This window comes from Arctopsyche grandis, chromosome 1 (assembly GCF_051622035.1).
Source record: "Arctopsyche grandis isolate Sample6627 chromosome 1, ASM5162203v2, whole genome shotgun sequence".
NCBI lineage: Eukaryota > Metazoa > Arthropoda > Insecta > Trichoptera > Hydropsychidae > Arctopsyche > Arctopsyche grandis.
Window position 1 is genome coordinate 8,919,340 of NC_135355.1, and position 25,638 is coordinate 8,944,977.

Here is a 25,638-nt window from a genome sequence, read left to right on the forward strand (position 1 = left end):
AGTTGACTCGATTTACTGTAACGATCAACACGCCTCGACCCTGTGTCAGACTCTTAGACCGAAAAAGTTTTTGGCAAGTTCATAAATCAACGTTCAAATCAAAAATTGTTATAGATAAATCATGAGCGGTCATTAGATTTGTTTATGTGTCAATCGGTGGTACTCACAGTTAAATTAACTATTGTATTTCGGGTATGCATTGATCGATCAACGTGCAACCTGACAAAATGCTTTTAGCTAAATTAACGATGAAAAATTATTATAAATTACTGAAAAATTTCAACGGAAAGTGGTTAATGCCCCGTGGAAAATCTACGGCAGCTACTCACATCCTGTTGAACCAGGAATTTTCTAAGGAAACTACCGACGACGCAGAATGGAATAGTGCTATTCCGTATGATAGAGTTCCTGGACCAAGCTCTATCCCTATTTTAGGAAATAATTGGAGATTCCTTCCCATAATAGGTAAGACAACATACGTCTTAAAGGAAGATTATTTTAAAGTCGATATTAATATTTTATGATTGCATAAGTTCGAACTCTTTTACTGTTGAGAAACGCTTATCGCTCCGAAAATCGGGTACGAACTTACATATGTAACCATACAATAACTATTTTACTATAGTTAAAATACACAATTCAATATTTATTTCGTTTAAACAAAAAGAAAAATACATTTTAATTATACAATATCAAAATTACATACTAATACATTTACATATATGAAAATAAAAAAATCATTTTTCCTCAATCTTGTTAGGATTCTTTTACACATCTTATAATTACGGAATGCAATTTACTGTTGAATTAGATAAACCAGTAAACGGTACATGTTTTGTCTTACTATCGGTATACCGGTATTTACCGGTAAATGATTTTTTTTTAAATTAGGTAACTGTATTTGTCTACTTTTTCTAAAAATATAATAAATCTGAGGTGAATAATGTCATATAATTGCATTAAAGCAAATTTGTAATGATAAATAAAATCATATTTATTTTTGTATTTAAAGTTTGGACCATTTGAAAGTTTCGATCGTAATTGAAACAATCGTCTGATCGAATTTTTACAATGGTTGGTCTGTGTTACCAGTGAATTTATCAATTTGAAATTGCCACATTTAATTTTGAAAATATAAACAAATTCCAGACAGCATTATCCACAACACGCCATTTGCATCGATTTTTAATGTAACATTATGCAATGTTATGCCTATACATATATGTAAAATATATGATAAAATATTTCCCGATAATTATCGGTAAATTTTAGAATTAACCGGTATTTACAGATACCGATTTACATTTTGCCGATTTACTGGTATACTGGTTATATATTTAATAAATACAATAAAAGAAACTAGAGGTTCAAAATATATACATATTTATGGTGAATAAAATTAATTAACAGGATTCATTTCGCGAACTCACCTTTGATGCAAATTAAATCACAAAAACGCGAGAAACCTTAGAAAGAGCTGTCTAGTTAGTCATAGTGAATAAATTTGTTGAATGAACGCAGATTTCGAAAATAAAGTTTCGAAGTTGAATGCGTGTGCCAATTTAAAATATCAATAAAACATCATCAGCCTCGCCAGTTTTTAGCATTTTTCGCAATGTCAAACGTGCGTAGTATAAAATTTCAAATTTGATAGACATTTTTTTCTTTAGAAAGTGAGTATTTATTTATCTTAAACACGTTGCATTTGTTGGTCTTGTACCAATGTCGAATGTAATCGCTTACGAAATACCGGTAACGGCCTGAAATTGTGGCATTGAACTTGATATAACGATCAATGATTTTTAATGCATCGTTTTTGTAACTCTGAAATTCAATCACATTTAAATAAAATGTACATAAAATCATAATATATGTATTATATCGTAAAAATACGTAAAAAGCTCAATCATTGTTGCAACATACAGATGTACTTTAGTACATGTACATATGTAGTCCGTGGCTTAAAACATTTTTTTAAATATTTTTTAAGTATTAATAATTGATCATCTTTTGTTGATAAATTTTATTATTCAATCATGCTTTATTTTCTATTCTCAAGGTGATTTTCAAATAGAGCATATCGATAAAGTTTGTAAACGATTGTATGCAGAATATGGCCCGTGTGTCAAAATCGATAGGCTTTTGGGAAGGCCTGACATGTTATTTGTTTTTGATCCTGATTCTATCGAAAAGGTCTTCAGAAGCGAAGATCAATTACCTCACAGGTAACATACATGTTTTATTATTCTTTACTACTTGTAAATTTACTTTGAATGCATTACATTTCCATAAGCATAAATTCTTTTAATACAATAAAAAAATAGTAGAGGGGCTCCAAATTAGATATTTGCTAAGGATGACAAAAATATTGCTACAGATCTGATCCCGTATATATTTAAATATATTATAAATATTACATACAAAGTTATCAATTGATCATACTATACTTTTCCGAAGCAGTCATACATGTGCATTCGCATGAAAGTAGTACAAGTATCAAAATGTGAATGTTTCACGAACGATGTAAACTTTTCCTACGATTCAAAATGATGTCATTAATTTCTTGTTCTTTGCGGTTAACTCAATTTAACCGAGAAGAGAAAGTCCACTGCAATTGAACCAGTTAAAAGAGAGTCAGCTCTAGTGGATAGTCTCAGTTTACTAGCACGTTATAATGTAATCACGGAAATTTTATGCAAACGTTCATACACTTCCGATTCCAAAGTATGTAAGAGTAGTGATTATTAAATTGCAAATCATCATTTTAAATTCCCTTATCTAAGAATCGTGAATCGTAAATCATCAGTTCGTGAAATAGTTATGGTTGCGGTTAACGATGTAGCAAGCTATTTTAATAAGACTTTCTCCAATTCGTGATTTAATTTTTATGTAAGTAGGTATTCATATTTTTATACTATACGATTTTTTTTGTATATAAAATTTTATCGAGTTTTTTAAAAAAAAACTCATTAAAAGTTAATTAAATCAAAACAAAAAAATTTTTTTTTTTTTAAATGGAAAATTTTATTATTAATAAAATAAATATGTTATTTATAACTACGATATGTAAATCCATTTACAACGTAATCATAAAACGACATCACAAAATTAAAAAATATATTTCTAAATTTTAACGCATGAAAAATGTTTATATAATATAACATGTAAATCCCATTACTAATACTATTATCGGTACATGTAAATGGAAAATCTTATTTAGTAACTCAAACACCTTTTTCTCGATTTCTTACAGGCCGTCCATGCCATCTCTCAACTATTACAAACACGTGCTCAGAAAAGATTTTTTCGGTGAAAACGCTGGTGTCATAGCTGTGTAAGTAAACAGTAAAAGTCTTTGCGTTAAAACAAACAAATCTGCGATCAAGTTTTTATCTTAAATCAATCTTATTCATAGACATGGTGAGGAATGGAACAGGTTTAGATCTAAAGTTCAGCAAACGATGCTCCAGCCTAGAATAGCAAAACTTTACGTCAATCAAGTAGAAGAAGCAGCTATTGGCTTAGTCGACAGGCAAGGACAGTTTTCGTTACACAATACTATTTAATTCTTATAACGAAACGACATGAATTCGTAATGAATAATTGAAACGCGCTATCGATTCTATATCAAATTTATGTGTTACAGAACTCGCTCTATAAGAAATGAAAGTTACGAAATGCCCGACGATTTCTTGAACGAATTGCACAAATGGTCTCTCGAATGTGAGTTTAGCAAACAATAACTTGTTCCTTACACGGAATAGAATAATTTATAGTTATTTATTATACCACAGCTATAGCAAGTGTCGCCCTTGACACGAAACTTGGATGTTTCAATTCTCAAATGTCTAACGACACTCAAGAGCTCATTGATGCTGTTAACGATTTTTTCATATTGGTGCCTGTGTTGGAGTTAAAGATATCACTTTGGAGGTTGTTTAGCACGTCCAACTGGAAGAAGTATGTCAATGCACTAGATACAATAACAAGGTAAGGCTTTCGACGATGTCCACTTAAGTTTATTTAAATTTGATAGAATATATTTATACTGATCAGTCATTCAACTCTATATATGTATGTAGTGTTATTGGCAAATTACATACAAATGTACATACATATATGAAGTCGAACGATGATTGCTAATATAACGTTATTTGCATTATGAATTTAAACCTACTTCATTTTCCACGTTTGAATATTCAGATAGTGTGAATTGAAATAAAGATTTGCAATTACGCATTGAAAAATATGTGTTTACCCTGAAGTTCCATTCAAGAATGACAATGATCCATTAAAAAAATAATAATAGTATGTATATGTACATACACACACACACCCACACCCACACACACACACACACACCCACCCACACACACACACACACTGACCACACACATATATATATATATATATATATATATATATATATATATATATATATACATATATATATATATATACATATACATATATATACATATATATATATATATATATATATATATATATATATATATATATATATATATATATATATATATATAATATATATATATATATAATATATATATATATAATATATATATATATATATATATATATATATATATATATATATATATATATATATATATATATATAAATATATGTATGTAGGTTCCGGATGTGAAGGATTCCAAGTGAAAAGCGCAGATTCGATCAATTCTATTTATTATATAACATGTCGTCCGGCTTGTTATCCAACAAGTGCCCATAGCAACACGCATCCGGTCTCTCCCATGCATACCACATATATATATATATATATATATATATATATATATTGTCAATTTTTAATTCGAAATAAAATTATTTTAATATTAATTTGAAATTACAGGATAACAATGCATTATATAGAAGAAGCAATGAGAGCTGACGAAATTAGCAGCAATGATAAGAAAGAAATGTCTGTACTTCAGCGATTGATTACTTCCAACGATGGTGATCCTCGTATCGCAGCTATAATGGCGATAGATTTATTTTTGGTTGGAATTGACACGGCAAGTCAACTCAGTTACATGTATTGATTATCAAAACAAAACATTAAAATGCAAATTGAACGACATTATTAATTCGTTTTTGATGCGATATTATGAAATTGATATTAACACTTATTTACAAGCTGTTAAATTATACGATTTTTATTTATAAGGAAAAATTTTCCATATAATTATATGCATCAAATTTTGTACGTACAAACTTTATACAAATGTGTTTTTAAAAGGGGAAAAAATGTTTTTGTTTATTCTCCTAATGCATTGAAAAGGCATTTATTATGAATCTGATTGCTGTTATTCGTAAACAGTCATGTAATATTTTTTTATCAAAGGTTTATCCGTTTTTAACGTCACGGTCATTTATAATATAAGGAAAATTTTATTATAAGGATAAGTTTGTTATAAGAGAGTTAAACAACGTATGCAGGAAAAAGTTACAAATAATAATTTTGAAATTATGTCTTACTGATTTTTTGCAGACATCTAATACCGTCGCTTCTATTCTTTATCAATTATCACAACACCAAGACGTTCAAGAGAAATTGTATCAAGAAATATGTGATGTTTTTCCGCAAAATAGTTCAATGACAGCTACAAAACTAGATTCCATGACATATTTAAAAGCCTGTATTAAGGAAAATTTGAGGTTACTGTTGAAATATTGAGATATTGATAATATATTAATTACATACATATATATATATATATATATATATATATATATATATATATATATATATATATATATATATATATATATATATATATATTTATTATATGTATGTATTACGTCAGATAACTCATGTTTTTTCAGAATGTATCCTACTGTTATTGGAAATGGTCGTTGTTTAACAAAAAATACTGTTATAAATGGATATCAAATTCCTAAGGGGGTGACTATGAGGATAATTTATGATAAATTTGGTCTTTAAAATTAAAAAAAATCTTTATATTCTTCTTTCATTTTAGACTCAAGTTATATTTCAACATTACGTGATAAGCAATCTTGAAAAATATTTCAAAAATTGTTCAAAATTTTTGCCTGAAAGATGGATCAAGCAAGAAAATGTGTGTTTTTCTAACCAAAACAAGGAAAGAAATTCATTCGATTTGATAAATTTAAATGAAAACACAAGAAAAGCAGTTTGTCAACATCATCCCTTCGCTTCTTTACCATTTGGTTACGGTAAAAGGATGTGCCTCGGGAGAAGATTTGCTGAGTTAGAAATACAAACAGTGATTTGTAAAGTATGTAAATAAAATTTTATATTCCGACTTGTTTAAGGCTAAACGAATATAAATTTTAGCTAAAAGTCTATTTATTTATTTCAGATGGTGCAGTCTTTTAAAATTGAATATAATTATGAAAAGTTGGATTACTTTATTCATCCAATGTATACACCAAATGGTCCGTTAAAATTTAAGTTAACTGATAGATGTTAATATTTTTTATATCCTTAAATTTATGTTTACATTTATTCGAATATCAATGTTGTAGATTTTTTTAAATATATTAATTATTTAAATTAATATCTTTATATAAAATAAAAATAAATGTAATATTCTCACATATATATTATAATATGAAATTAAAATGACTTTTTCCTGATTTGTTTCAAGTTTTATTAAAATTATACCTTAACTTACACTGCTATAATAAATACAATTTACACGTGTATTTGAATAATCAGATCAAGATAATATAAGGTAAAGTTAATTGAAAATATATAAAAGATGGGTACTCAAACAATATAAATAAAAATTTTAAGTGTATACAAATAAATTGACATCGAATACTTAATTTCAAACAAACAAATGCACTTAAAAATATTTTTAAAATGCAAATTCGCTTCAAAATAATTTATTTGGTAAATTAAGTATTATATAAATATATACAAACATATGTACATATGTACATATATGTATTTATGTTTGTATATATTTATATATACAAACATAAATACATATATAGGTATATGATACAAATTAATGAAATTCAAATTTGTTGTATATTTTTGATATTGAATTAAATACAAAGATTATCGCTTAATCATCCTTATTTTTAATTCACCTTCAGGGGCATACATGAAACTTACAGCATATTTAAGAGGATCATGATGAAATTCTAAACGATACGATCGAATTAGCTGAAACAAATAAATTGCAATATTATGTTTTGCGAATATTGTAATATATGAAATACGAATGTTGGTAATTTTACTTTAAGGAGCAAAATTTGCATTTCCAAATCTGCAAATCTTCTTCCAAGGCACATTCGAGCTCCATGTCCATAGGGCAATGATGCAAAAGGATGTAATTTTCCCTGGAAACCTCTCATCCATCTTTCGGGTCGAAAAGATTGAGAATCAGTCACATACTCCTCCATATTTCCCGTTATGATCGTAGGAAAGACCGTTTGAACCTACGTATGTAAAGAAGACGAAAAAACAATACTTAACGACCAATAACCCATTTATTTCAAATAACAGTTAAGACAAACTCGTTTTCATCGAGCTAATATTTTATCAAAAATTTAAATTTATGCCAGTATTAAGTTTCCTTTTACCCCTTTTGGAATTCTATATCCACATATTATGGTGTCTTCATGAAGCGTTCGACCATTTCCAATGACAGTTGAATATACTCTGGAAATTGCAATTACGTCATTGTTAATTATCGAAATGTAAAAGTATGGTGGAATTATTTTTCGTCAAAAAAAAAAAAAATAGAATGGTTCTAGCATACATTTAAGCGTGCTTAGCTAAATTTTTTACGCTCACCTGAATACTTCTTTGATAAAAGCTTTCACATAAAAAAGATTATCTAAATGATTGGAGGTGACGGGCGTGTTCGGATCCGGCAATACTTTGACCAGTTCTTGATACATTTTCTCCTGTTCATCTGGCCGAGTTGCCAGCTGGTATAGCATCGAGCACACAGCCATGGAGATCTTCGTACATAAAGAACAACATGCGTTGAAATGCAGACAGGTCAGTTGGAATTTAGGTCAGAAGAAAGTGCATTCAGTGTAAAAATCATAGTGTTTTTTTTTTTACCAATGCAGCATTAATACAATACATAAGTATATGTATTTATGTATAAGTACATTAATCATAGACACTTACCGTGTCGATGCCCACTAAAATCATATCCAATGCCATTATACAAGCGATTTTAGTGTTCTTCTCTTCCTTTAGCACTCTTTCTAACAAAGAAAGGTCACTATCTGAAGAAATCGTTTTCTTACTCAAATTTTCCAATGCCATGTCTATATATTTTGAACAAATCCTGTAAGCGATAAATTTTAAATCACCAAGGTTGCCATTAATTTGACGTCAGTAGCATTCTTCATAATCGTGTAATATTATGGTACACATTGAAATTTATGTTGCACTAACTGTCAAATTCATAGTACTTACTCAACGAAAAAGTTCATGTTGTTGACATATTTCGTCCATAGTGGTGTTTTGACGTATCGCCAAAATGGTGCTTTCAATTCCAACGTGGCTACATTGCGAAGAGCATATTTGGCTGCGTCTATTATTTTTTGGGGTTCCGAATCTGCAGATAGTTTTGGATCTAAGCAACCCAATCTTACGTCTAATGCGACTCGGCCAATGCCTGAAAATAATATAAATAAATATGTACATAAAATACACGATATCGTATAGTATTCGCACGATCTATGTACATACATACAATGTACATCCATTCATAATTACAAACATGTATCATCCGGATGTAATTTGACTGCCTTTAAATTTTTAAACGCATGATAAATATTTGTCCATTAAATTACCATAATATTGTTTACTTTGCGCGAAACAAACAATTATTATCGCTATGGTGTTTAGATAAGTGTAAAAAAACGCGGAATATTTACTTTTTTTTTAGAATGTGTACCTAAACATCAATCAAATATTATATATATATATATATATATATATATATATATATATATATATATATATATATATATATATATATATATATATATATATTTATATATATATATATATATATATATATATATATATATATATATATATATATATATATATATAAATATATATATATATATATATATATATATATATATATATATATATATATATATATATATATATATATATATATATATATATATATATGTACATAGATATAAGATATTCACGATGAGTTGCAAATCGATTTCGAACTTTAAATTTCACATAATCTATATACATACATGTGTATGTAGATTGAGAAATTTTTCATCAAATTATTAACCTCAATTTCAAATTCTTTCAAACGTTTTTTACTATAATATGTCCATATCATGGGATAGAAAAGTAGAAAATATATGTACATTATACATATGATATAAAAAAATATCCCCGAGGATGTTCTCGTATTATTTATTATAAATAATATTAGATATAACGAATTCATAAGAGGTAAAATAACACAATTTTTTTTCATTTATGTAAGAAAAAACATAAAAAGCTATAATTATTACACACTTCTCGACGTGGTTACAAAGCCGTGTGAGATTACTCGAGTTGAATGAAGGTCGATGCTCCCTTCACTTGATGGAACTATTCCGAAATGCAGGTTAATTCAGATGTTACAAACCATTTTTTAATTATATCAATATATTTCATAACATGTTTAAAGGTAAACTACTATTAAAAAAAGAAATAATTTCTTCAAAATTAAATAAACCATTACATATGTACTTACATTCCAAGGACCATTTGTGGATTTCATTATCAAAATCAGCTGGCATGTCATCTTTATCATCTTTCATCTCAACCATTCGCTTAATAAAGTCATTAGTGACGTCTTCAATTGGCTCTATATATTTCTTAACAGTTTGTATTTGTAGGACGGGCTTTTGCACTTTGGTTCTAAACAGTCTCCAAGGTTCACCGTGACTAAAATATTGAATAGATATTAAATATTTACATGCATACGTTTTTTTATCGCATGAAATGTAAAATACACTGGAAGGAATCTCTCACGATACAACAAATTCTTTTATAAAAAAAATAATCTTTAATTATTCCGTGCGTGTGAAACATGTTCCATTCGTTTACTTCAGTTAAAGAAATAATTCAAGTTTTTCAAATGTATGCACCATAAAACATTTCATCATGAAAATTACATAAATGTAGTATAATTGTATTCATTATTGTTTCGGTGACCCACAAAATTTAATATGTATGCTAATGTCAACAGTCAATATGAAGCATATTTATATATGAAACCTTGCTCTTTATAGAATCGGTTATTTCAAAACTCTTTTCGATAACTGGTTTTTTTTTATTCAATGGACACACTAATAACGATACGTAATTTGAACTTGGCTGTTAAATGAATTACATGCTCATATGTATTTAAAAGCAAGGCTAATTTTCCGTGGACACATTATGGATCGATAACGCCTCATTTAATTTATTTTGATTAACAGTATAAATTTTTGAATATTTTATTTAGTTAATTTTTATCATATTTAAAATGATCTGTATTTGGACATATTTTACTCTATTTAGCATGCACTCTTTAATTTGAAAAAATCTTAATTTATATCAAGACACATGAACATTATTGTATAATTGAGCAAAATATTTCAACCATTTTTGGATTGACTAAAAGCTAGTATTTGGTGCCCTTGTTCAGTTTGGTTTTTAACCCCCCCCCTTTTTTAATATTTTTTTTTTATAAAAGATACATGTTGAAAAAGAACATATTAAGAAAAAATATAAAATTAAATATAAAAATTTGTATCTACAACAGGCACGTGTGATTTATTTTTTTAAATCTATATTTATTGAAAAAGTAAAAAAACGAATTCATTTCAAGATTTTGATTTAAATTTCAAAATAAAATTATGAAAATTTGGTTATGGCGGGCACACCTTGACTATGGGGCCTCCTAGGCTTGAAGCTTGGTGTGCTGCTTCCTAGAGTCGGCCATGCCAAATTATATTCTAAAATTCACAACAAATGCTAATTGGTGGGAAAGAGAGATTTAGAATGTAATTTTGAAGATGTTAAAAAAAAGAAAAGTCTTCTCGAGGTTTGATCGCTTTCAACCTTATTAAATTATACTAACTCATTTTTTGGAATAGATATTAGGTGAATTTTTTAGCCCATCTGTAGTGGATTCAACATGAGGCAAAAACGTACGAGAATTATACTCACTATTTAATTTGTTATTTTTTTTTATTTCTACATTAACAGATGTTCAATATTTGGTGAGAAATTTGCATTGTGATTTACATTCTAATTCAGATACATATTTATTCGAATAAAGCAATTATACCTACTATTTACGAATATATCAATTGATTGGAAGTCATATTCGATTGCAACGATAGCGTCATCGGGTGAAACATTGATTCGTTTAATAATTTAATCACGTAATATCTATGAAGTATGTATACTAAATACAAACATACATACCTATATGTATATACACACATTAAAATTGTACACAGTTTTGTATATATATATATATATATATATATATATATATATATATATATATATATATTATTTATAATACATACCTGTAAATACCTTTCGCTCTGTTGTCTTCGAACTTTGAGAAATCAAGTGTTTATTCAATCTCAAAAATTTGAACATATATATACATATATATCGCCTTAATATATATCATTTTATTTTACTATGTGTATTTACTATATGTACATATGTACATAAGTACGCATTCGAGCCAATTCACTTAATATGCTTAAAACTTTGTACATATTATATAAACTCGCCCAAAGTCGTTTATGATCATATTAGCACATTTGCTATTTAACGTGAAGATTCTAACTCAACACTACATACAATTACCGCATTTATGTATGTACGTAGTCGTGTTTATGTATATGTTTATATTGTGATACTTGCAACGAACAAGTTAAAGCCCATCACGTACGATCGCACAGAATGCACTTTCACCGTAACAGTTAAAATTGAATAATTAACTTTCATTTTTCAAAAAGGGAGTGAAAAATAATAATAAAATAGTACTTACACTCCAACTACTCCTGGTAGGTCACCAAAGAAATCTTTTCTAATCTCGCTCTTGTATTTCACTAGACATGGCATTGAAGGTCTGAAAGGCGTGGGGCCTTCTCTTCTGTAGATCTTTTCGATTTCGTCTGCATCGTATATGAATAATAGATCTGGTCTACCTATGAGGTTTGAAAGTCTGACGATCTTGCCATATTTGTCATAGAGCATTTTACACACTTCAGCAAATTCCGATATTTGGTATTGTCCTATGTAGGGTATCAATCTCCAAGTATTTCCGAGTATCGGCATCGGCCTAGGACCTGGTAATTCACTATAGGGCTTCACCGTTTCTTGGGCATTGTAAGGACACATATTATCAGTCGTGATTAACTCTTGAACTGAAGATCGTTTCCTTGTTTGCATGCGCGCATCACTGATATCATTGGAATTCGAATTGTGGGATAGTGGTAGAAAAGTGTCTTCAACTTTCGTTGAATACGTTCGAGTTTTAAAATTATCTCCCACGGCAGTAATAGGTGTGCTTTTTAAAATCGATTTAATTTTATTTTCAACTGATTTTAACGGTTCGTTCGCGTGTTTCGACCTTATTTTGGTTAAAAATATCCGCACAGACGACATGTTGGCCCGCGGAGTGCCCGAAGTAAACTACGTGCTTTGCGTTGCGACTAGTTGAAGAAATTCACATATCCCCTTCACTACGTTAACTGAGGTTAGATACAATTCGAGAATTAGTCGTAATTAAATAACTTTGTTTCAAAATATAATATTTAGTTTCAACAATAATATTTAAACAAGTAACATTATGATGGGATATTCCCAAGAATACAGACAGTTTGCATTAAGAGGAACGTTTCTATTATATAATGCTATCTACAATTAAAAATTTTGTATACTTACATCACATAAAACACATTTGTTATATATGGTTATAATCAAATTCATCTTAAATTAGCCGCTTACATACATATGTTAACTGTATTAAAAATATAATTTAAATTATTCCGTTTCACTTTATGCATATATGTATGTACAGAGTTAAATAAAATGATATCATACTGATTAGAGACACGTATTTTGGGCATCTATTTTTGTCAATTTAACCATTTTCATTTTGCATTTTAGCGTTTTAGGGCATTAAAAATGTTCAATTTTAGCGTCTATTTATCATCTATTTTTATGAAGAGTATGATTTTAAATAATAAACAATTTCGATGAATTTTAATAAAATTTATATACATATATACAATTTAAAGACGACACAACAATTAAAAAATAATAGAAAAATATTTTGTAATTAAAATTACTAAGAAAAAGACATGAATATTAAAAAACAAAGACAAAAAATATGAATATAAAAATATAATACCAATTAAAATTTAATAAAACTCAACATGGAGCATATTTCTACAGGTTATTTTTTGAGATTCGTGCGACGATGGGTAACAATTAATTAAATTGCATTTACTAAAATACCTTTCAGCATCCACACTATTGTGACGGGACACCAAATAGATTTTAGAGCTGCACAACCAAACTCTTCATATTTAATTTTTGTTGCCATCAATAATAGCAATATATCCGGCGTGGATTCACTTTTTATATTCTCTATTAAATATCTAAAAAAGTGCTGATATCCTTCCAAACATTGAGCCTCTGTTAACACATTAAACAATGGCAATGACATGTATTGACCATATACAAAGGCCATAGACCAGGGTTTCCCAAACTATGTTCCGTGGAACACCAGTGTTCCGCTGAACCTGAATAGGTTCAATTTGGAAAGGTTTTATATAGGTACATTGCAACACATTTAAAGATCTTCTACTTCATATTGAAAGGCGAGTGATGATCAATCTCCACTGATGTTTAAATTAAATTTTATAGTAGATTCCAAACACCTACATATTTTGAAAACATCTCGTTTGCAATATTTTCCGAACACTAGTAAGGACGATTCCTGGTTTCGGAAATTTTAAGCATCTATTCCAAATTTTAGCATTTATGGCAAAGTGCGCAAAATACGTGTCTCTAATAATGATACATGAACATTAATATTAGTTATACCATCATTTTGGTTTTTTCCAGTTTGGTATCGAGAATATTTAGTATCGAGAGCCGAAATTTTTATTTATTTTATCTTTGGATTTGAAATCTCGATTATAATAATAATAATAATAATAATAATAAATTTTATTCCAGATGATAGGGAGAATAGTGCACTCCCATCGCCCATATAAATATTATTGAAAGATAATAATAAATTTAAAAAAAAATATATATACATATATACATAAACATATTATATACATAATAATGTATAAATATGAATATATATATATATATATATATATATATATATATATATATATATATATATATATATATATATATATATATATATATATATATATATATATATATATATATATATATATATAAATAATAATAATAATAAATAATAATAATAACAATAATAATAACAACATTAATAATAAGAATAATTAATTAATTAATCAATTAAATTATGAAAATTCAAATAGCAAATAATTTATAATATTAAATATCTATACTATAGATATTTAATATCTATATATATATATATATATATATATATATATATATATATATATATTTTATTTTATTTTATTTTATTTTAAAAAATCAATACCACAGAGACTTGACAGGTTGCCCCAAAGCGTCAATGTGATTTTAATACAAATAATAAAAATCATAAATAAATTATATATATATATATATATATATATATATATAATAAATTATATATATATATATATACATATATATATATATATATATATATATATATATATATATATATATATATATATATATATATATATATATATATATATATATATATATATATATATATATATATATATATATTATCCGATAAATTTTACCTCCGAGATGGATTTAATTATTTCATTTATTTCTTTATTTCGACGAGAGGAACAATTGAAGACATTATCCGATAAAGTTAACCTCTGAAATGATTTAATTAATTGATTTATTTCGACGAGAGAAACAATTGAAGACTAAAAAAATTTCGATTGATGTACCGACAACGCACCGGATTGCGACGATCGCTCGGTCACCCATACTAATACATGAGATATTCTCAGTAACTGCGCATTACGGGGAAGTAAAAATAACAATTCTTTGATTTTTTTTCGATCTTAGTGCGTATCTTCGTAAGTCAAAACATCTTCGACAAACAAAAGTCGAGGATTACCTGTATGTGATTGTTGATGATCTAATTTTAGGTCAATCTCGAACATTTATTTAAATTGGGCATGTTCTGTTTTAACTTTCAATATTTTATTTTAATTTTAATATACTGATTATATTTTCATTTTGATATTTGAATTTAATTTTAATATAATAATAATAGTTTTAATTTTGATATTAAATTTCAATTTTTAAATTTAATTTTTATTTCGATATTTTGTACGCTACTGGTTTTATCCTGCTGGTTAAAACGTTGGCCTAAAATCGTCGTTGGTTTGGTCCGTACGCAGCATAAGTAAAGCTGTGCAATAATTATATTGATGACCAAACCGAGCAAAATGGCAAAGTTTGAAAAGGATCAGATAAGAACGCAAACTTCGTCAGACGACAAAATCGATTCTGAACTAAGAAGAGGTTAGTAATAATAAAAAAAAAAAAACATAAAGATTTCCACGACACGCCACTGACGTACAGGTGCTTTTATCACACGATTCGCTCTAGTAAACGAGTCATATTTCCCCCCCTCGAAAAGTGTTCTCATCAGTTTATTATTCGATGTAAAAGGGACAGTGGAAGTTTTTAAAAATAAATATCGCATGTATTGCTGTGGTAAAAAATAATTATGAATAGCGTATTTCAACATTTTAAGCCTGATTCTTCTGAATTTTGAATATTCTTTGATTATATTAAACAAATAGCAGAATAAATATTGTTCATATGTATATATGTACATAGTATGTATGTATATGCACAGAGGTTTTTTTTTTTAAATATATGCCGGAACTCACTTCTTGTCAAAATTTTTCCAAAAGAAAATTTATATTCAAATATCATTTAAATTAAATTATATTATGCCCGCTTCACCTGAAAGCCGCCATACAAATCGCGTAGGGGTCCTGATGTATGTTAGTATGAGGATTTTTCAGAAAATTGTCTTTTTTTTCATATATATGAAATGGCAACATTGAATTCTCGTTTATCAGCTAAAACTAATCATAAACGACTGATTTTAACTAAAATAGATTACTGATTAGATTAGATTAATATAGATTAAAATAAATAATAAATTAAAATAGATTAATAGATTAAAATACTGTTAACTGTATATATATATATTTAAATACTTTGGAAATCTAAACTATTCTAGAAAAAGAGATATATGAAAAAAACCCTTCTTCTTCTTCTTTTTTATTCCTCTCCTCGTAGGAGGTTGGATATCATGATATTGTGGCGGCTCGCTTATACGACATGGTCGAGTTTGGTTGCCTTCCTGCGAGTGGGGACCAACCCGGCTGGGTTCGGAGAGCCGCTACCCACTCTGTCTTCAGCTGTCATATAATAAACACGTGCATTAACATGCCAGTCGTCTCATTCGTTCATCCTCCATACTGGTGACCCCCGACATCGAGTCACGCAGCCTCGATCAATTTCAACATGCCGCTCATCCCTGCCTCGCCGAGCCAGGCGGGAAAGCTACCCGCCGCGCCCCCATCGCCATCAACACGCGTCGCGGCCCGCGGGTGACAATAAACGAGCAGACACGGCTACCTACCTACCTACCTACCTACCTACCGACGTCCAGCCACAACGTCGATGACAGGTGCTTTAAAAAAATGGGGGAGCGAATGAGACGACGATCTTGACAGCTGGATGTGGAGTCATGCGCGATCCACTACACATAGAACGGTCATCCAGCACCACAAGATTCATCACACACCACCTCAGCACCATCATCATCATCATCATCAAGGCCCCGTCCGTCCCCACGAGCGTCGTCACGCCGAGACGGGCGGTAGCGCTACAACACCTCCACGAGCCACAACGACTCACAGTCCAGCTCGGAGTATCATCAACCACATCGATGCCCCTGCCGCCCCCGCCGCCCCACCAACCGACATCAGCCTCGGAAGAGCGGCGCCGCCGCAGCATCGCATCGCATCGGCGCGACCATCGGACCACCCACCGTCCTGCTCGCGACGTCACCGCCCTCGAATCTACCGACCATTCAGGGCGGTACACCTATGTACACAGCGGATGACCCACGTCAACAATTTTTTTTCTCCCCACGTAATAATTTTTTCTCTTTGTGTAACAATAATTTTTTTCTTTTGTAAAATTTGTTTCTTTGTAATTTTGGTATCGCTGATGCTGGGGGGGGAGTGATGTGGCGGCTCGCTTATACGACATGGTCGAGTTTGGTTGCCTTCCTGCGAGTGGGGACCAACCCGGCTGGGTTCGGAGAGCCGCTACCCACTCTGTCTTCAGCTGTCATATAATAAACACGTGCATTAACATGCCAGTCGTCTCATTCGTTCATCCTCCATAATATACATATATCTTCTCTCTATCCATGGTTGCCCTGCTTCGTACATTGTTCGGACGTTCCATGTTGCTAATTTCATGATTGACCCGGAGATTCTTAGCACCCTCTGACCATCTAAGGCCTGCCGGGGACTGAGGGCCGTTGCTTTATTTTTGTCAATCATGATATTTACTTGGAATATTTAATGTGGTGGTTTTCCGTTGCCTTCCACATCGCAGTTACACAGCCGTATCGTTGTCACAACTCCGCCTGTGTATGTCTGGTTCTAAGCTTTTTCGATTTCAATAATAAGTGTCGTTCGTGTCGTGATCGTGTACAGACGTTGATTACGTGTGTGGCGATTTGGACAACGAAATTGTAACAATTAAAAAATTAAAAATAAATTTGTAATATATAATTATGTGTACGTTCTAAGTGTATAATAATGGCATCAGAACGCATAAGTGAAGTAATAACAATTGAAAAAAAAATTATGGACATTTTGACCACAAAAACTAACAGTATATCAAATGACAATAAGACATTTTTAATTACATCAGTAAAAAAATTAGTTGAATATATTTGTGAAAATGAAAATAATGATAAGGAACAATTTTTGGATGTAATATGTGAATTAAGAAGTGAATTTAAAAATTTGAAAAACAATATACAAAAAGACATAAATATAATAAAAACCAACAGTGAATTAAACATTTTAAAAAGTGTAAATAAGAGTGAAAATAGTTTAAGTTATGCAAATGCACTTAAGAAGAATAATAAAGACATAACAATAATTGTTCCGAAAAAAATCCAAGAAACGGACAAAACAAAGGAAGAATGCAAAATTTTAATAAAACCCAAGGAACTAAAAATAGGAATACAAGGGGTTAAAAAAATCGGTAAAGGGGGCATTGCTGTAACGTGTAACAGTGCACAGGATAGTATTAAATTAATAAAAGAAGTAGAAAATAAATTAGGGGAGAATTATAATGTTAAAAGAGGGGAATTAAAAAATCCCAAAATTAAAATTGTAGATATGTCGGAGGAACTTACAAGTGAACAGTTGGCTGAGTGTTTGATGAATCAAAATCAAGAAGTTATAAATGATGGTGAACTGAAGGTGTTAAAAATATGGAAAAGTAGAAAAAATAATAAATATAATGCGATAGTGGAAGTAGATTGCAATACATTTAAAAGATTTATTGAAGATGGAAAAGTAAATATAAATTGGGATAGATGTAGGGTTTTTGAAGAAATTAATATTCTAAGATGTCTAAATTGTTACGGATTTAATCACAAAGCGGTGGATTGTAGAAACAAGGTGACATGTGCGAAATGTGGAGAAGAAGGGCACAAAAGCGAGGGATGTAACAATAAAATAATAAAATGTAATAATTGCTTTAAAAGTAATAATAAATTAAAATTAAATTTGAACACAAATCACGGACCGTTGGACACTAAGTGCAGTGTATATAAAAGAAATATAGAATTAATGAGAAATAGAATTAAGTATAATAATATATAGCAACCACCAAAAGGTATCGGTATAAATGTACAAAGTTTTTTTGCTCACAAGGATGAGGTTTGGAGTTTAACTGTAAGTCAAAAACCATTATTTATAGGTTTAAGTGAAACGCATGTAACTAGTGATTTTGAAGATTTTGAGCTGAATATAGATGGATATTGTGTTTTGAGATGTGACTCTAATTCTAGACATACGGGTGGGGTACTATTGTATTTAAGGGATGATTTAAGTTACGGTAATGTAATAGTTAATAAGGTTGATGGTGAGTTTTGGACAATTGGTGTGGATCTGCTTGTGAATGGAGTTACTGTGTTTTTGCTAGTAATTTACCGCTCTCCGAATGGTAGAAGTGGAAGATTTCTTAAATTTTTAGAAGAATTGAGTGAAAGAAGTATAGATGTGAGTAAAAATATAATTATGTTTGGGGACTGGAATTTTAATTGGTTACAGACAGAAGAATTTTATGTAAAAAAGTTGAGAAATTGGGTAAATGAATTGGGTTTTAAACAAAAAGTGACGGAAGCAACGAGAGTGAATAATTTATCAAGCTCTCTCATTGATTTGGTTATAACAAATATAATGGATCTGCGGTGTGAGGTGAAAGATGTACCGAAAATAGGAGACCATTCTATTGTCAACATGTTTTTGGGACAGCGGTTTAGTAACGGAGGACTTAAAAATATGCAGGTGACTGAAAGAGAAAACATTGATTATCAATTGATGAATGAATTGTTAAAGGAGTGTGTATGGGGAAAGGATGGTGATAGTGTGAATGAAATGTGGGAGATAATGTATCGTAATATAACATATTCTAAAAGTAAATGCGTAAAAACCACAAGAATCATGCATAAGCATAAGCTGAAACCTTGGTTTACCAAGGAAGTAAAGGAAAGCTTAGTTGATAAGAATGTTAGTTATAAAAGATATAAAATTATTAAGGCTATGGATGGAATCCAATTAGAAAAGGCTTGGTTAGAGTATAAAAGAAAGAGGAATAAATGTGTGAATGTTTTACGTAATGCGAAGAGGGATTGGCATGAAAGAAATATTGATGGTGCAAAAAAAGATCCCACAAAAATGTGGCGAATAATTAAAACTTTGATTTCCGGGGGAAAAAATGTTTCTTTGAATGAATTAGAAGTCGAGGGAGTAGTATATAATGATAAAGAGGATATGGTTGAAAGATTGAATGAGTTTTACATCAATAGTGTGAATGATATAGTTAATTCAATACAAACAAGGCATAATAGTGTGAATGATGATATTAATTTGGGTTTAAATAAGTTTGAAAGGTTTAAATTAGTGGAAATGGAGGGATTAAATGGTGTATTGAAGGGCATGAAATCAGTTTCTAGTATGGATGGATTGACTCTAGATATTTTAATCAACACTTGGGACATGGTTGGACCTCAGTTACTGAAATTAATAAATGAATCGTTAGAAGTGGGATCCGTCCCGGATGCATGGAAGGTGTCTACTATTGTACCGGTACCAAAGGTTACGGGCACACATAAAGCCAGTGAAATGAGGCCCATCAATATGTTACCAATTGTTGAGAAGATGCTGGAGGAAATCGTTATGATTCAATTGAAAGAGTTCATTAGTATAAATGATTGTTTGGTTGTGGAACAGTCTGGATTTAGAGTGAAACATTCAACAGAAACCGCTATCCAATTGGTGGTTTCTGATTGGATGGAGACGATGGATGAATCTAGCATGGTTGTTGGAGCAGTTTTTCTAGATTTTAAGCGAGCGTTCGAGACAGTAGATAGGAATATTTTATTACAAAAATTATATAAGTTAGGAATAAATGGTATAGTATTAAAGTGGCTTCAATCATACTTAAATAATAGAAGGCAAAGAGTAAAAATTGATAAGGTGTTATCCTCTGAATTTGTAACACCTCATGGAGTGCCGCAAGGGTCCAAATTGGGACCCTTATTATTTATATTATATATAAACGATATTGTTAAGGTAATTAAGATGTGTAAAATACATTTGTTTGCAGATGATACATTGATATATATAATTGGAAAGAATGTTGATGTAATGTCTGAGATTTTAAATATAGAATTAAATTATGTGAATGACTGGTTGTGTGAAAATAAATTAAAGTTGAATGTGAATAAAACAAAAATGATGTGGTTGAATGGTAAAAATAAAAATATATTGAATGAAATTAGAATTGATGATAAGTTAATTGAAAAAGTTGAAAATATAAAATACTTAGGTGTATACATAGATTCAGGACTAAATTTTAAAATGCACGCTGACTATATAATAAAAAAAATGGCTAGAAAAGTTGGTGTATTATGTAGATTAAGAAATATTTTAAGTAAAAAAAGTAAAATTTTAGTGTTTAATTCAATTGTCTTGCCACATGTGGTTTATTGTGCCACTGTGCTTAATTTGTTTAGTGGCCAAGATTTAGAAAAAATGCAAAAAATACAGAATAAAGCTATGAGAGCTATTTTGAATGTGAGTAGATTTAAGAGTATTGGAAGTATGTTAGATGAATTAGGATGGATGAGTATTAGAATTAGTCTAAATATTAGTACATTGTCTTTTGTTTATAAGTTAGATCATAAGTTATTACCTAAGTATTTTGATGATTATATAATAAGGAATAGAGATAAACATAGTTTTTATACTAGAAATAAGGACAAACTAGTTGTAAGTAGAGTAAGAAAGAATAAGACGGCTGGGGGTGTTTTTCACAGGGGTGTGCTCATGTATAATGCCCTCCCTGAGTGCGTCAGGTCTGCTAAAAACATGGATGCATTCCTGCGAGGTGCGAAGAGACACCTCTGTGAGGGACAGTACATATAAGTTAATTATAAATTTTAGAGTTAAGTATAATAATTAAGATGTATTTTTTTTTAAATTAGCTTGATAGCTAAAATATATATAAATAAATAAAATAAAAAATAAATCTAAAACCTTAGCCCAGTACTGGTAAGTGCTGCTGCTCACTACCAGGGATATCTAGTCATCCCGGGAAAAGATAATGAGGTAGTTTTCCGTTGTTTTCCTCATCTCAGTATCGCGGCCAGTGAAGTCGTCATTCAACTGCCTGAAGATTTGAATGAAGTCGTCATTCAAATCATTTGCTGCCCGCGAGTGTCAGAAAGTGTGCCGAGCTATATGATACGCCATACATCGCCACACCTCTGTACTACTGCAGCTGATGACCTGCAGTAGGGGAGTGTTTGTTTAGTGCAGTGGTTTCTCCCTTACCTTCTGCGTCGCAGTAGTTCTTTTGAATTTCTTTAACTTGTCAATGCTGCTGCCCATTGACAGGGATTTGAAAAAATCCCACTTTTTCTAAATTTTCTTTGAGATAAATCGATTGGTTGGAGGCACAACATATTTGGTAAAAGTGAGAACGCTCGACAGGAAAAGTGGGGCTAGATGTTGGTTGCCATTGGAGTCGAGCGTTCCCACTTTTACCAGATATTTAAGATTTTTTTTACTTAACTCTTAATACGAAGATAATTTTCCACTAGGACCATCGATAAATAAATAATAATAATCGTAAATAATTGTGATAAATAAACAATAATAATAGTAAATAAATATACATATATACATATACGAATATAATTATTTATGTATATGAAAATGTAATTTAATAATTTAATAACATAAATAATTTGATTACTTTTTAACTATTAGTAAAGTTAGTATAGAGTCATCTACGGAAAAACTTAAATACTAAGATAAAATTTTAGTTTCGACTTTAAAGTGTCTCAACTCAAAATAATTTTATTTCGCATCGTAATAATTAGCTGGAGTATTAAATAATAATATGTAATCATTTTATTTTCAAATATACATATATTAAATTTGGTAGCACGACAACTCAGCGCACTTCAAATTTGTACCGACCTTTCGTCGCCGACAACTCGGCGCGAAAATTATAAACGGAAAAAGCCATTCAACTTAAATTTTATTAATGATAAAAATATAATTTATGACATCTATGAACCAATATATAAACATAAATTGGTGCCATCAAAGTCCCGATTAAATTAATGCTTTTCTATTTACTCATAGATGGCGTAAAATATTAATATTAATTAACAAAATTACATAAATTTTTACTATTTTGTTTCATTCATAGGTGTCTCAAAATATTAGTAGTTTAGTTTATTTTTTTTTATTACAGTATTCTCCCGTTTATCCGGGTTATCCGGTTTGCGGATTAACCGTAATTATCCGTGCTTGATTATGTACTAATTTAATGATTATGTCGTGCTGCCATTTCATAGATATTTAATAATATTCAAAATAATTAAATTAATTTTTACTAGCCTCTTCTTATTATAGTTTTGTTTCATTCATAGATGTCTCAAAATACTATCAATTTATTTACTTTCTTTTTTATTTAATTTAAAATTATTTATAATAATAAGGTATATTCCTTTAATGGGAGCTAAGGGAGCTTGTCTATTGATTTAAAGATGTTGTAAATAATGAAATTTATTAATTTACAAATTCATTTACAATTTTTATTTCATTATTGTTAAATGCAATTATTGCTTTTCTTTTGAATTATAGATGTCATGAAATATTATTTTTTACGGCACCCCGACACTCGGCGCACGTCACCTCAGCGCCGACCTTTCGGCACAGACAATTCAGGGCACGGACAACTCAGCGCACGACAATTCAGCTCTGGGGTCCAGCCCTCTTAAGGGTCGGATGATAATTAAAGCATGAATGAAAAAATGATAGCTCCAGGGGCTGAACTAGGTAATTGCTTTATAATTTTCAAGGAATTATTATAACAAGAAGGGAACATTATTCTGGTTGTACCTACATATATAATAGCGTTGTAGTAGCACGCTATACTAGCGTTGAATATTTTTTATAAATCGCTAGTACCAAAATTCTCACTCTAATGAAATAAAATAGTGCATGTGCTCAATCTCAATGTTTATTTATATTATCCAAACGCAAAAATTCAAACGGTAAATGATTTTAAATTACAATATGAAATGTTCTAGGCACTCGTCATCACTCGAAAGCGAGCGTGAGCGAACGAGATGGAGTGATGCACTCTTCATTCATGATTTCACTCTTGCATCATCCCATAAAACAACATTTTTTTCATACTAACAACAACAAAGTTTTTCTCAAAAATGAAACAAAAGTAACTTAATTTTCTAAATTTATTACATTTTATAAATACACCATATAAAAAAAAACAAATTCAATTAAAAATCCAAAAAAGTGCAATTAAAAATCCAAAAAAGTGCAAATAAAAATGCAAAATATAAAAAAATAGTTACTATAAATTATTCCGTATCCGACCAATCACTATCTGAATTCAAGTCCGAGGAATCCGGTGTATCGTTGACAGTAAATGCAACGAACCGTCGTCAGCCATTTTGTCCATTACATGATCATTTTTCATATATTGGTCTTCTACTTTTATTACGTGATCACACACATTTTTCCACTCGTCTAATGGTGCGTACGAACCAAACCAACGAACGGCCTCTAGGCCAACTTTTTAAACCAGTAGCGTACAAAATATCGAAATAAAAATTAAATTCAAAAATTGAAATTAAATATCAAAATTAAAACTATTATTATTATATTAAAATTAAATTCAAATATCAAATATCAAAATAAAACTATAATCATTATATTAAAATTAAAATTAAATATTGAAAGTTAAAACTGAACATGCACAATTTAAATAAATTTTCGAGATTGACCTAAAATTAGATCATCAACAATCACATACAGGTAATCCTCGACTTAAGATGTTTTGACTTACGAAGATACGCACTAAGATCGAAAAAAAAAAATCAAAGAATTATTATTTTTACTTCCCCGTAAAGTACAGTTACTGAGAATATATCATGTATTAGAATGGATGATCCAACGATCGTCGCTAACCTGGTGTGTTGTCGGTACACCAAACGGATTTTTTTATTCTTCAATTGTTTCTCTCGTCGAAATAAATCAAGTAATTAAATCATTTCAGAGGTAAAATTTATCGGATAATGTGTGATTATTAATTTTATTTCAACAAAAGAAAAAAAAACCCTATCAAATCTTGTTCGATCATGGAAAAAGATTCTTCCTGACATGGAACAGATTAAATGGATTCTGAAGAGAACGAAGCAAATGATATATCTGAAATATATGGATTATTGGAAAATTTAAAATGTTTTGAAAACGTGGATAAGGAAAACATCGAGGAGTGGCTCAATCATGATTTAAGTGATCCAGGTTTTAAGCGCATGGATGATGCAGATATCGTTTCTTTTGTTTCTCAAGAGAAAGAAAATGAGAGTGACACTACAAGTGGAGAAGATATCAGTGGTTACATTAGTCATAAAACGGTACAGCACTAGTACTAACTACTAACGGCCACTAATCTGCTTTACTATGAGCGTTTTTCTTAATAAATAATGAGTATTAAAATTATGAATCAAAAATTTGTGTTGTAAATATGATATTATATTCGAAAACAAG

General features: G+C 29.8%; 2 protein-coding genes across 2 annotated transcripts; one reads left to right on the forward strand and one right to left on the reverse strand.

Moving 5' to 3' along the window:
• On the forward strand, positions 1-6,479 carry LOC143918952 (putative cytochrome P450 49a1). The gene is made up of 12 exons (XM_077441117.1): positions 1-465; positions 2,060-2,225; positions 3,254-3,334; positions 3,416-3,532; positions 3,647-3,723; positions 3,795-3,990; positions 4,877-5,039; positions 5,516-5,682; positions 5,851-5,929; positions 6,006-6,108; positions 6,181-6,284; positions 6,369-6,479. Exons 1-12 carry the CDS (start codon positions 228-230, stop codon positions 6,477-6,479), a joined length of 1,602 nt encoding a protein of 533 aa, XP_077297243.1. The 5' UTR covers positions 1-227.
• A 535-nt stretch (positions 6,480-7,014) lies between these two features.
• LOC143916674 (putative cytochrome P450 301a1, mitochondrial) lies at positions 7,015-12,685 on the reverse strand. The gene is made up of 8 exons (XM_077437876.1): positions 12,066-12,685; positions 9,759-9,952; positions 8,456-8,657; positions 8,162-8,324; positions 7,817-7,986; positions 7,603-7,681; positions 7,258-7,458; positions 7,015-7,183 (listed from the first exon to the last, which is right to left on the reverse strand). Exons 1-8 carry the CDS (start codon positions 12,683-12,685, stop codon positions 7,076-7,078), a joined length of 1,737 nt encoding a protein of 578 aa, XP_077294002.1. The 3' UTR covers positions 7,015-7,075.
• Between the last annotated feature and the right edge of the window lie 12,953 nt (positions 12,686-25,638).

Excerpts from the sequence above, each read along its gene's own strand:
- LOC143918952 (XM_077441117.1), top strand. The coding sequence starts at position 228 with ATGCTTTTAGCTAAATTAACGATGAAAAATTATTATAAATTACTGAAA. Across the intron at positions 3,533-3,646 it reads GCTATTGGCTTAGTCGACAG|AACTCGCTCTATAAGAAATG; the intron begins GCAAGGACAGTT and ends TATGTGTTACAG. Across the intron at positions 3,991-4,876 it reads GCACTAGATACAATAACAAG|GATAACAATGCATTATATAG; the intron begins GTAAGGCTTTCG and ends TTGAAATTACAG.
- LOC143916674 (XM_077437876.1), bottom strand. The coding sequence starts at position 12,685 with ATGTCGTCTGTGCGGATATTTTTAACCAAAATAAGGTCGAAACACGCG. Across the intron at positions 8,658-9,758 it reads CCACAAATGGTCCTTGGAAT|GCATTGGCCGAGTCGCATTA; the intron begins GTAAGTACATAT and ends TATTATTTTCAG. Across the intron at positions 7,682-7,816 it reads TTTATCAAAGAAGTATTCAG|AGTATATTCAACTGTCATTG; the intron begins GTGAGCGTAAAA and ends TGCAATTTCCAG.